The 12,597-nt window shown below is 36.7% G+C and overlaps 1 protein-coding gene across 2 annotated transcripts in view; it reads right to left on the bottom strand.

Annotated features, from left to right (window-relative positions):
• LOC144639299 (uncharacterized) overlaps nucleotides 1-9,929 on the bottom strand; it is a 32,031-nt gene extending 22,102 nt beyond the window's left edge. Inside the window, exons 1-13 of one of the 2 annotated variants that reach the window (XM_078498594.1) lie at nucleotides 9,805-9,929; nucleotides 8,355-8,440; nucleotides 8,132-8,149; nucleotides 6,697-7,133; nucleotides 4,989-5,142; nucleotides 4,026-4,199; nucleotides 3,194-3,630; nucleotides 2,627-2,780; nucleotides 1,991-2,164; nucleotides 1,686-1,859; nucleotides 1,377-1,550; nucleotides 858-1,031; nucleotides 400-573 (exon numbers count right to left, since the gene is read on the bottom strand). In XM_078498594.1, coding sequence (XP_078354720.1) covers nucleotides 400-573; nucleotides 858-1,031; nucleotides 1,377-1,550; nucleotides 1,686-1,859; nucleotides 1,991-2,164; nucleotides 2,627-2,780; nucleotides 3,194-3,630; nucleotides 4,026-4,199; nucleotides 4,989-5,142; nucleotides 6,697-7,133; nucleotides 8,132-8,149; nucleotides 8,355-8,403 — 2,293 coding nt within the window. In that variant the 5' untranslated portion in view covers nucleotides 8,404-8,440; nucleotides 9,805-9,929. The remainder of the gene's footprint in view (nucleotides 1-399; nucleotides 574-857; nucleotides 1,032-1,376; nucleotides 1,551-1,685; nucleotides 1,860-1,990; nucleotides 2,165-2,626; nucleotides 2,781-3,193; nucleotides 3,631-4,025; nucleotides 4,200-4,988; nucleotides 5,143-6,696; nucleotides 7,134-8,131; nucleotides 8,150-8,354; nucleotides 8,441-9,804) is intronic. The other variant, XM_078498596.1, reaches the window with a different exon arrangement.
• Between the last annotated feature and the right edge of the window lie 2,668 nt (nucleotides 9,930-12,597).

Here is a 12,597-nt window from a genome sequence, read left to right as displayed (position 1 = left end):
ACAACTTTTTATGCACTATTTACTTTTGTGTACTTTAAAATCTGTATTTAACATTTTTTTTTACCTCGGTGGCGAGGAGAAGTAATTCATAGGACATATGCATCTAAAGACAGATGTCATAGCTCTAGAAATTTGAATTTTAGTAAAATATTGAAAATTTCTTCAGATAATGCCTTCAAAAGTAACAACATCAGAAATAAAAAAAGTAAGCCACGAGAGTATATTACAAATCCAGTTATTTGTAATTGAACTGTGACTCTTCTGTTTTCGTTAAAAAGGAACATGTTAAAACAGTTACAACATATACGGATGATTGTATGGCAACAGCTCACTTCGGTCGATGGGCATGTTCAGCAATAACTGAATACACCAAAAGTGGTTAGAAGACTTTCAACTTACGACATTCTTCTTCATTGCATGGAACTTTCTTTTCAGCTGGTCCCAGTTCACCGCAGTCTTTTCCACCGTTAGATGGCGGGGGATTGGTGCAGGTTCTTGTAAGTGTCTGTGTTCCTCCTCCACACGTCACAGTGCACTTAGAAGCTGACCAATCAGTGTAGCCACCGTCAATTGCTAATAGAGTAAATAATAAGAGGTTATTGCTTCACAACTTGGCTCATATCGAAGGCTTGGCTTACATCGGCTACGCTACAAGAACTTCATGTAACTTAACCTGGTCTCTCCCTCTACCTTTGTTTGTGTGCTATTTACATTAGTCATAAAGTTATTTCCAATTAAAAGTTATACAGTTACGTTCCTCTGCAAAAATCATTTTCAAAAAATGAAAACATGTTATAAATCTCTTGGTAAAAAAAGGAACACCGTTTAAAGCAGCTGATATTAAAAAAAAAACTTACGGCATGGTTGTGTACCGCATTCCTGAGTCTTTTTATCTGGACCCAGTTCACTGCAGTCCTTTCCACCGTTAGATGGCGGGGGATTGGTGCAAGTTCTTGATAGTGTCTGTGTTCCTCCTCCACACGTCACACTGCACTCAGAAGCTGACCAATCAGTGTAGCCACCGTCGGTTGCTAAATACAACCAAATAGAAAATCTTCAACCCCAATAAAACAAATGCTAAATTTATTCTGACAAAAAGTACAGCGCTAGATAGTGTGAATATCTTACCGATAACTTGTTAACGGAAGGGTATCGCCTGTTATGTACATGTAGATTCCGCAAGATTGAGCAGTATAACAATTATTGTTTTATTATTCAACCAATTGTCATCAAAAGATTCTACACCTATATATAACTTATATAATTTTTAAGACGTAGGACCCATGGAATCATGCAAGCTAGTTATATCGCAGGATAACTGTCATGATAAAAGATAACGAGACTATTACAAAATGACGAATTTATTTATAACTTACGGCATGCTTGTGTATTGCATTCCCCTGTCTTCTCATCTGGACCCAGTTCACTGCAGTCCTTTCCACCGTTAGATGGCGGGGGGTTGGTGCAGGTTCTTGTAAGTTTCTGTGTTCCTCCTCCACACGTCACACTGCACTCAGAAGCTGACCAATCAGTGTAGCCACCGTCAATTGCTGCCAAAAAAGTAATTCCTTCATGTTAAACAGAAGTTAGCTTATTTCCAAATATAAGGAAGCTCTGTCTATCATTTTGTATTATCATTATCATCCTCATTAATTGACGAATACAAAAACAGAACGATATGTTACGGCATTTATTAGTGTTGCATTCTTCCGTCTTTTTGGCTGGACCCAGTTCACTGCAGTCCTTTCCACCGTTATACGGCGGGGGATTGCTGCAGGTTCTTGTAAGTGTCTTTGTTCCTCCTCCACACGTCACACTGCACTCAAAAGCTGACCAATCAGTGTAGCCACCGTCGATTGCTGCCAAAAAAGTTATTCCTTCATGTTAAACAGAAGTTAGCTTATTCTAAATTAAGTAGCTCTGTCTATCGTTTTGTATTATCATTATCAACTTCATAATGACGAACTACAAAAACAGAGCGATATGTTACGGCATTTATTAGTGTTGCATTCTTCCGTCTTTTTGGCTGGACCAAGCCTCGCGCAGGTTCTTCCGCCGTTAGATGGCGGGGGATTGGTGCAGGTTCTTGTAAGTGTTTTTGTTCCTCCTCCACACGTCGCACTGCACTCAGAAGCTGACCAATCAGTGTAGCCACCGTCAATTGCTAGTTGAAATAAGGGGAAAAAGAAAAATATCATTTAAATAGTATTGCTTTATTGTTTTGAGATTTTTTTATCTTAAAGAGCCGTCAATACCATCAGCTGAGATAAGAAAAACATGCCTAGGTTTATTTCTGTACCACACGTGATCTGGAAATGCATGAAAATTGGCGCAATCAAGCTTTGATAATAATTTGTTTTAATTTGAAGTAAATTATTAGCAAGTAAGAGGCCCTGCATAATATAACACATTTTTTTTGAAGTAAGAAAATATCAAAAAGTCAATTATGTGATCAGCTATGCTGAAAAAATCTTCTATGTTTATTAAAATGTCGATGTTTGCTGCTCAAATTGAATCTTCATACTCCGCTGTTAAAATATGATTCCTTTCCTCTCAAGAAAAAAAATTATAGGAAATTATCTGTTCCATAAGTTAGTAACAGCCTGTCTTAGATTATACCACTCACCGCAAGCCGTGTCCAGGATTTCTCCAATTCTAGCAACCAGGCTATCAAAATCCTTAATATTAATCGCAATTCCCGTTGTTCCAACGACACTCCTCAAAAACTCCATGTTGATTTTGTTTCCGATTCCAATGGCGATGATTTTAACTCCTTTTTTCTTTTGAAATAGAACAATAAAAAGCCAGGTTAAATCCTTTCACAAATTGCGTTCTCCCCACTCAGTTGTGGGAGGCGCAGTGGCATAATGGTTAGTGCGCTGGCCTCTGGATCAAGCAGTCCGGGTTCGATCCCTTGCCAGGGTCATTGTGTTGCGTTCTTGGGCAACACCTTTTATTCTCATAGTGCCTCTCTCTACCTAGGTGTATAAATGGGTCCCGTCAAATTTAATGCTGGCGGGTTACCCTGCTATGGACTAGCATTCCATTTAGGGGAGGGTAGTAATACATCCGGTAGTTTCATGCTACTGAAATCGGAATAAGCTCCGATCTGATGGACCACTAGCCTCAAACGCAGACTTTACTTTTACCAAGTTATGTTATGGTCAGATTAAATTACAGAAAGTTAATTTACCTCCAATCCTTCAGTAAGTTCTTTAAAGGGTGTGAAGTCATTCTCGTTTTTTCCAGTGGGGGCTCCATCTGTAAAAAGGAACAGCAGATTGGCGGCGTCTGACCTGTCTCCATTACCATCAACGAACAGCTTGTCCCGGGCTAGTTTTAGAGCCTTGTCGATGCGGGTTCCTACCGCTTTCGCAATGCTCTTGAACTTTGTTCGCACCAGTTCGAGTAGTTTGGCCTTATTCTGGAACTCTATATCTTTAAAGTTATTGTGTGAAGAAGCCCCTGTTCCAAACGTGACGATACCAAAGTGGTTTCCGCTTGGTGACACTCCCACTCTCGTTACCATATTGACCACAACTTGTCTGAACGTTGCAAGATCAGCTTGTTTCAAGCTCCTGGATCTGTCGCCAAGAATGGCAATGTCCAGCTTCCGGCCTGCACAACCTCCTAAAAATGAATCGAGCATTAAATTTTCAAGCTCGAATTTTTCAGTGCGGTTTAATATATAAATGCTAATTTTTGAACGAAAAAAAAAAACAACCATAAAAACCTAAACTGAAAAATTATCAGTTTTTTCAGGAAAGTGGCTACGCAGCCAGTTTCTTCAAATAACGCCTTCAAAAGTAACAACATCAGAAATAAAAAAGTAAGCCACGTGAGTATATTACAAATCCAGTTATTTGTAATTGAACTACGAATCTTCTTTTTTCGTTGAAAAGGAACATGTTAAAACAGTTACAAACATATACAGATATTTGTACGGCAACAGCTTACTTCGGTCGATATTCAGCAATAATTAAAATATACCAAAACTAGTAAGACTTTGAAGAGTTTGAACTTACGGCATTCTTCTTCATTGCATGGAACTTTCTTCTCAGCTGGTCCCAGTTCACTGCAGTCTTTTCCACCGTTAGATGGCTGGGGATTGGTGCAGGTTCTTTTAAGTGTCTTTGTTCCTCCCCCACACGTCACACTGCACTCAGAAGCTGACCAATCAGTGTAGCCACCGTCAATTGCTTGTTGAGTTAAGGGGCAAGAAAATAATATATTATCAAAAATAGTACTTCTTTATTGCTGTTTTGATTGTTTTTTCTCTTAAAGTGCCGTAAGTTGAAATAACAAAAATGTTTAGGCTTTTTAATGTACCACACTTGATTTGGAAATTGGAAAGAGTTAAAAAATTAAGGAGCAATCGAGCTTTATAATTAATAATATAATTAAGAGTAAATTATCGGAAAGCGCTAGCTAGAGAAACTGCAAATTATATCTTGCTTTTGTTTGAAGTAAGAGAATATGAAAACTTTCTTTAAAAAATATGAAAGTGATCGAGTATGATGAAAAAATATTGTTCGTTTATCAATACTACTACTACTACTACTTATAATAATAATAATAATAATAATAATAATAATAATAATAAAAAATAATTTTATTTAGCTCTTCTAAATGTGTACAGTTGTTGTTGTTGTTGTTTTTTCGTATTCTTAAAAAGGTGGAAAGAAGAGATTACATGTATTTGTGGTTGAGTAATTATTGAGCTGGGAAGCTAAATAAACCGGATGATTTTCTAGTTAGCTCCCTGTACAATTAATATTATGAATAGAACAGAAAGCAGGTGATTAATACTAAACAATAAGAAAAAGGACTGACGTATTTACAAACTTAGTTTGCTAATCATGTTTGTTGCTCGATCTGAATCTTTATACTCCACTGTTAAAATATGATTCCCTTTCAGCTCGAGCAAAACATAGGGCAACTTTTTTTCCGCGAGATAGCCTACAGGCTCCTTAGATTATACCACTTACCGCAAGCCTTGTCCAGGATTTTTCCAATTCTAGCAACCAGGCTATCGAAATCCTTAATATTGATCGCAGTTCCCTTTGTTCCAACGACTCTCCTCAAAAAATCCATGTCGACTTTGTTTCCGACGCCAACAGCAATGATTTTAACGCCTTTTTTCTTTTGAAATAAAACAATAATAAGCCCGGTCAAATCCCTTCACAAATTGCGTACTCACCTTTAAGTTTTTCCATGAACCAAGTTTTGCAGAATAATATTAGCGTTTATATTTCCAGTTGTATTCAAGTAGAAATCCCACTAATATCTAACACCTTTCAAGATCACGCCGCTACCCTATTTAACAAACTTTCGACGAACCTTAAAAACAGTGTGGACCATGATGTATTTTGCAGGGAAGTAAATCGCTTCCTTTTGAACAAAACTTAACCAACAGAGTGATCTCCCGTAGCTTTTTTTTTATTATTTTTATTTTTGTTTTTTTTTTTCTTAGATGTATATATAGTATAGTATTTTTTAAATGTATAAATTTATATAGTATAGTAGCATAGTAGTATACAGTAACTTAACGATTATAGAGTTTAATTGTAAATATCATTTTATTTGTTAGGTTAGGGTTAGCTTGGTAAATGAAGAGCTACTCGGTAGAAATGTTACCAATAAAATCATTATTATTATTATTATTATTATTATTATTATTATTATTATTATTATTATTATTATTATTATTATTATTATTATTATTATTATTTCAAAGATGTTAAGCATAAAAAATTATCACCTTGTCTTAAAATAAGAAAAAGAACAGAGCAAAAGGAATTGCTAAAGCCTGCAATGAACAGCAGATTTATCACCATTACGATAAACATTGTTAATTACACTGCAGTATATATCTGGTTATTCAATGCTTCAGAGTGGTGCTATGAAATGTTTCACAAGAGAATTAATTTTTATATGTTCATTGGTAGCGGAGCTCCACGGGTAAGGAAATTTGGTAAAACCACGAAGCCGAAAAAAAATGGTTATCAAGTGAGCCTACGCCCGCGCCTACAGACTCGCGGGGAAGGGGAGGTGATCGATATTTATTATCAACCCAACGAACTAATGTCGGCTTGGAATTTGTAAGCGCAATTTCTGCGGTTGGAGTTGACGCTTTATTTCGGCTATGGAACTCTCTTGGGTCGCATACGTTTAATAACTTTAAAACAGTATTCTCGATGAGAGTATTCTCACAAAATTTTAAGAACCGGAAAATGAGTTTCGAGCTCCGCTTTTAGGTTTGGCTAAATCTATATATTATATTTATTATGATTTCCTTCTATTTTCCGAAAGTTTTCAAAAATTAGTTCTTTCCTTCGAATTTTTCGTAGGTCATTCTGAATTAACGTGAAGCTCCCCATCCAGTTGTACGTGTAGGAGGCGTGGTGGCGAGTTCCCTGACTAGGGTCATTGTGTTGCGTTCTTGGGCACGACCTTTTATTGTCATAGTGCCTCTCTTCACCCAGGTATATAAATGGGTACCGGCGAATTCAATGCTGAATGGCTACCCTGCAATGTACCATCATCGCATTCAGGGTAGAGTAGATATACTCCCGGTCACTTCATGCTACTGAGCTCGGAATAAGCTCCGATCTGATGGACCACTAGCCTCAAACGCAGACTTTACTTTTACCAAGTTATGCTATAGTCAGTTTAAATTACAGAAAGTTGATTTACCTCCAATCCTTCAGTAAGTCCTTTGAAGGGTGTGAAGTCCTTCAGTTTATGTCCGGTGGGTGCTCCATCCGTGAAAAGGAACAGCAGATTTGCGGCGTCTGTCCTGTCTCCATTCCCATCAACGAACAGCTTGTCCCGTGCTAGTTTCAGAGCCATGTCCATGCGGGTTCCTACCTTGTTTGCAATGCTCTTGAACTTTGTTCGCACGAGTTCGAGCAGATTGGCCTTATTATGGTACTGTATATCTTTAAAGTTATTGTGTGAAACAGACCCTGGTCCAAACGTGACGATACCAAAATGATTTCCTTTCGATGACACTCCCACTCTCGTTACCATGTCAACAACAACTCGTCTGAACGTTGCAAGGTCGGCTTGTTTCAAGCTCCTGGATCTGTCGCCAAGAATGGCAATATCCAGCTTTTGGCCCTCACAACTTCCTAAAAATTCGAGTTTTTGTGAGTGCGGTTAAACATCTAAATGCGAGGTTTTGAACCTTAAGGGACTGGTCAAAAGTACCAGGGGGTGGGCCAGAGCAATTGGAAAAGTGGTGGCTCGAAAATTTGTGACCCACCCCTTCCTTCTGGCTCAAAACTGACTGGCCCACCCCTGATAGGGGGTTGAAATGAACATGACCCACATCCTTTGTTCAAAAAATTCATTATTAAGGGATCAATTATTTCTTTAGCATCTGTAAGGGGTTGGAGGTTTTTGATTTGACATCAACTCTTATTTAAAGTGTGATTCCCTACATACACCACCCTAATTATTCCTGATGGACACTTTTGTTCCGTGTACGTATTTTCCCGTTTCTTAGCACACCAAAGAAGGATGAATTTCTCACTTCTAATACTAGTGTTTTGTAAGTTTTCCACATATTTGTGTGTAAAGTCCATGGAACAATTTGGACACAAACATTCGAAAACTGAACTAATACGTAATATTAATTTGTAAACAATTAATGAAGAGTTCATACATTGTATTTTTAAACAGAAATTGATAGCAGAAACGACAGAAACTACAATCACTCAAATTTGCAAAGTGTTGAAGAAAATAGTTTACTGGTAAAAGCCTAAAGCCCGGGGTGAATCTTCGCAGGCTGAAGAAAGTCAGGCAAAACTGATGATCACAAACCATCTTGGGAGGTCAAGCCCCCCCCCCCCCCCTTCTTATTGACCAGTACCTAACTGAAAAATTATCAGTCCTTTTTCGCGAAGTTGCTACGCGGCTAGTGTCTTCAGCATAAGAATTTGCATTTAGTGGCACATATGGCACGTCTAAACTAGCTATCTAGAAGCTAAGTGCATGACAATTAAATAACATCCATATTTTAAGATTTACGGAGACATGCTGGCCAAAAAAAGCATACCAAATCCTTCACGGGCAATATTTCATTTTGTGTAAGATTAGGGATATTTAAAGATATTTGTTACCAGACCTTGTACATCCTTGAAATCTGAAAGAGAGAAAGAAACATTCAAAAACAGATAAAGAATTCAAACGAAAAAATACAAAAGCAATATATAACTTATTGTACTATACAGTACAGTAAAGACGAATTACCAAACAAATTCTTATCTATAAGTCCTCGTAAAATAGTTGTTCTTCGTTTATAAATGGAGCCCTGGTTGCTCCTTACCAGGAATCGACTCAAATGTTACCTGTAAAAAGGGAGAATATAAAGAGAGGCAGGAACCACATGAAGCGCATTGCGTCAAGAATCCTCTGACGGTAACTGAAAATAAAACTGCACAAAAAAGCGTAGTAAGAGTAATGAGAAATCTAGAAAATGAAAAATGCGAACTAAAGCTACATCTAAAAACACTGTAATTTGTAGCTCTATAGAGTCCCATGGTCTTCAGATGGGGCAAAACATTATTTCGGGATTGAAGTATTCATGCGGTAATTGGAAATATAATGACCTTTTCATTACAGAAAACTAAGCAATGAAGCACCAAGTCAAAAAAACACTTAAAGGGACCTCTGGCAAGGGGATTTTAATGCTTTTTGGTAAAAAGTAGTAAAATTGGAGAATAGGTCTTCTCTTACATGAAACGCACCTAGTACATCAAGATGGAGATATAAAGTAAATTGTTGTTGACGGAAGAAGGGAGCCATAATAATTTTTAGGTGTTTTTCCAGTCCACAAGGACAAAGCCTGACCTTTTCAAGTTTTGGGAATAAGATCTTAAGTTCCTGATGGTGTCACAATAATATGATTTGTTTATCGCTTCAGTAGACTTGCATGGTGATGTTTAACAAAATTGGACCACTATTCGTAGTTTCCATATGTATTTAGACTCTCGAGTTTTTGAAGTCAAACTGGTGACAGTGTTCCGATTTTAACGCCTGGTAACAGAAGTTTAAAGTCTTTAAATGTTCAAAGATAGTAAGTTATTGATAAAATTTTTACGTTTTATTCCTAATGCTTTGCTTCGCACCGTATTTGCTTCAATCTATTTCAGAGCAGGAGCCAACCGACAGGGCTTTTTCAAACTGACGGAGACAACAAACGCGTGCTATTAGGTATAATTATGAAGCTTTTTTCCGAGTTGTTGTAAAATTCATTGAGGGCCGGATTGATCTCTGGAAAATACCGGGGATGATCCTGAGCAAGTGTAAATGCAAAACATGCGATATTCCGGTGACACAACTTATAACATTTAAAGACGTTAAGTAATTTTACCAGGAAACCAACTGTGTGAGCAATTAACTCGACGTTTTGGCTTCCTTTTCTTTAGCTGTCCTCATTGAAATGTAACAATAACCTCTCAAAACAGTAAAGGATCGTTTCAAATACACAGCGAATACAAAAGAAAGTACAGATGGCCAAAAGTGACGAAGATTAAAACGGATTACAATAGGGGTTTTTGAAATATTGTTGGGCTGAACAATTTTCAAAGTTAGTATCGTTTGCTCGTAACTTTAAATTATAACGCCCGGGAGACACATTTGGTCGCAATGAAGCTATGGTTTTGTCATTTGGATCGACAGGAGTAGTTTCTTTGAAAACATTAAGTTTCATAGCGAGTATTTGGCTAAACTTAAGAAAATAAACTTAACTCAGCCGTGACACAGTCCCTTTAAACTACGAGCTAAATGTAATCTTACCTTGAAGTTAAATTTTGATGGCACAGTTTAGTTTTAAAAGCAACAGTGAGTAAGGCCTTCCAAATGCGATCTTAAGTACAGGCTGAAGTAATTAACAAAAATCTAATTTTAAAAATACAAATTAAAATTAAAAAGTGAGGTCATGCAGGTTGTTTATGTAGTCTCCTATTGACTGAAATATTAGGTTATTGAAACGTGTTATTTGTTAGTCGTTTTAGTTGTTCCTCTTTGTGAGAATTTTTTGGTTACTGGTAATGATCATGAAGGGGTGTTTTCATTTAAGGTTGCTTGCAGAATCACAATAATCTTAAATTCAGAAATTAATGCAATATTTGGTATCTTAAAACACCAATTGTAGCATTAACGCGTAAGTAATTAAAAGTCAGCGTGCATACAAATACAACTTTCTTAGAAACTGCCGACCACATGGAGCTTTTCAATAAGAACTGCTGCACTATTGTCTGGCATGTTCGGTTCACATGCACAGCTTTGCAGGGGTGGCAAACAGTCGCCTTAACGGAGGGTAATGATTACAAAAATATTTGCTTCAGAAATCATTTAATGATATTTGTTAAAACAGAAACGAGTATGTATGCAAAATAAAGAAAGTTTCCGTCGAACATTCGAGCAATAAAGTTAAAGTTACCAAAAGACCTCATAGCATGGTAACAGTATTAATACAGTTAAAAAGAACCTATCGAAACTTTAGCTCTCAAGCTGACTCCGGTCCGTAAGAGAAAACTGACAAAATTGACGTTCTCCATATGTTAGTTTAAATGGGCGTATCACATCAGTTCAAAACAAAACAACACGCGTTTTAAGCTTTTCTTACCAGGTTTGACATTAACTTTCTAGAAAATGCTTTAGAATTTAATAGAGGGTCAATAAGAGAGATGAATTACAGTGAGATGTTTCAAACAGTATACAAAATGTTGCTGTGCTATGAGTAGATTTTTGGTAATTAATTTTTGCACATATTGCTCGAACTTTGAGCGAAATCCGTCTTAAACATCATAATACATTCTGGTCGTTGGTTTAGGAAAAATGCGCAAAACATGCCAGCAAAGATATATATAGAAAAGGACTTATAATCTGTTAATTATTAATATTATAATCTGTTAATTATTATTATTATTATTAATTATTCTCAACCCTCGGTCAATTAGTTAAATTGTTCCAAAGCAAAATACATTTAAGTAAACAATGACAATTACTATTCGAAGAATGTTAATCGGTGCGCTTAGACGTAAATTTTTCTGCGGCTCAGTTGAGATAAAATTTTAACTTTTTGTTTTAAGTGATTAAAAATAATTATAACCCAAAGAGTTATAAGTCATGAAAATATATTAAGATAACAGCAAAAAGAACAACAAGCTTTATTCACCCCTTGATATTTTACAAAAGAAAAAAAAAGTGATAAGTATAAATAAATAGTGTCCTAAGTTATATAAAGAGTGTAATAAGGGGTGATTTAGTGCTAAAGTCATGGTTACTTCAAATATCACTAGTACGCTACATCTTGGGATCAGATCTTTTGTAGGTTTCCTTATGGTTGATTCTTTGTATAATTTCTTAAGGCCCGGCAAAACAAAGAAACATGTTTCCAGAAACATGCTGGAAACCGGCATTGTTTTCTCGTTTTGCCATGTTTCCATGCCGCGCGAAAACGTGAAATGTTTCTGCAGTGTAGCAGAAGCAAATTTTGCTTCTTGGAAACAAATTGACGCTGGAAACAATGTTTCCCGTGTGGCAAAACTTGGCAACATTGGAGAAACATGCACGCGCTACGGGTGTTTCTGAAAACATATTTCCTCGTTTTTCCAGGCCTTTATTTTTGTTATTTGACTAGTACGGCTGAGTGGGGCAGTTACGTAGCAGCCAATACGAATGCATTATTGCCTTTTTTCAAGAATAAAAAATCTGTTATTCATCAAGCTTCCTTGTGACCGTACTTTGAGAATGTGGGTCCGCCTGCTTGTTTAATTAATAAGATATTTGCACATACATCGACAATACTCTGCAAAATTTTTATAGAAAGGTTGCAAACTCTAAAATGATGACTTGTCTCTAGTTTTCGGGCAATTTGTAACTGAAGAAGCAAAGGTTTGAGTATTTATTTGTATTAAATAATTTTTTTTCGACAATTTTGTACCAGCTAATTACATGTTTTGATAACATCAAGGAAATTGATTATTTTCGCTCCGTTGGTTGTTGCTTTTGTGTTTATACATTTTACCATTGGAACACCGTGGACAACATTTAGCTATTTTATACTGGTTGCAGTTTGCAGCTCAGAGTTAAAGCATTCGGCCACTTCTCGGACAGCTTTCATAAGTCAGCAGCAAAATTCGTGAGCTGATATACTTTTTACTTTTACATCTTATTTGAATTTTAGTTTGCAGTTTTGAGGTTGCTATGCGAGCTGGAGCCATCTTTGTAACCCCGCAGTATCTTAATACATATACATATGATATGTAAGCTGAGAAACTTCTAGCAAAATAATTAATCGTCTTGCGCTTTGTTTACTTGATCATCCTAAAGCATGCTTTTGACGGAGTGAGCACCGGGCACCTGCATTACCGAATCGGTTTTATAGTAAGCTAACATTTCTTTTCAACAAACTAGAAGCGTAGAACACGCAGCTATTTAAAATAAACGTGCACTTTTTGTTTCGTCTTATACCCTGGTGTTTGATTCCCATATTTAAATTTGCGAAGTTTAAAATCGAAAAGGTGCAGATCTATTTCTGAATGCGTGTCTTTAGCTCCTTTTTACCCCCCTTTTACGGCGGGG

The sequence above is a fragment of the Oculina patagonica genome, chromosome 14 (genome assembly GCF_052425735.1).
Source record: "Oculina patagonica isolate OP01 chromosome 14, crgOcupat, whole genome shotgun sequence".
Lineage (NCBI taxonomy): Eukaryota > Metazoa > Cnidaria > Anthozoa > Scleractinia > Oculinidae > Oculina > Oculina patagonica.
The sequence above is the reverse complement of the archived record's forward strand: the minus strand, read 5'-3'. Positions and strand labels throughout refer to the sequence as shown.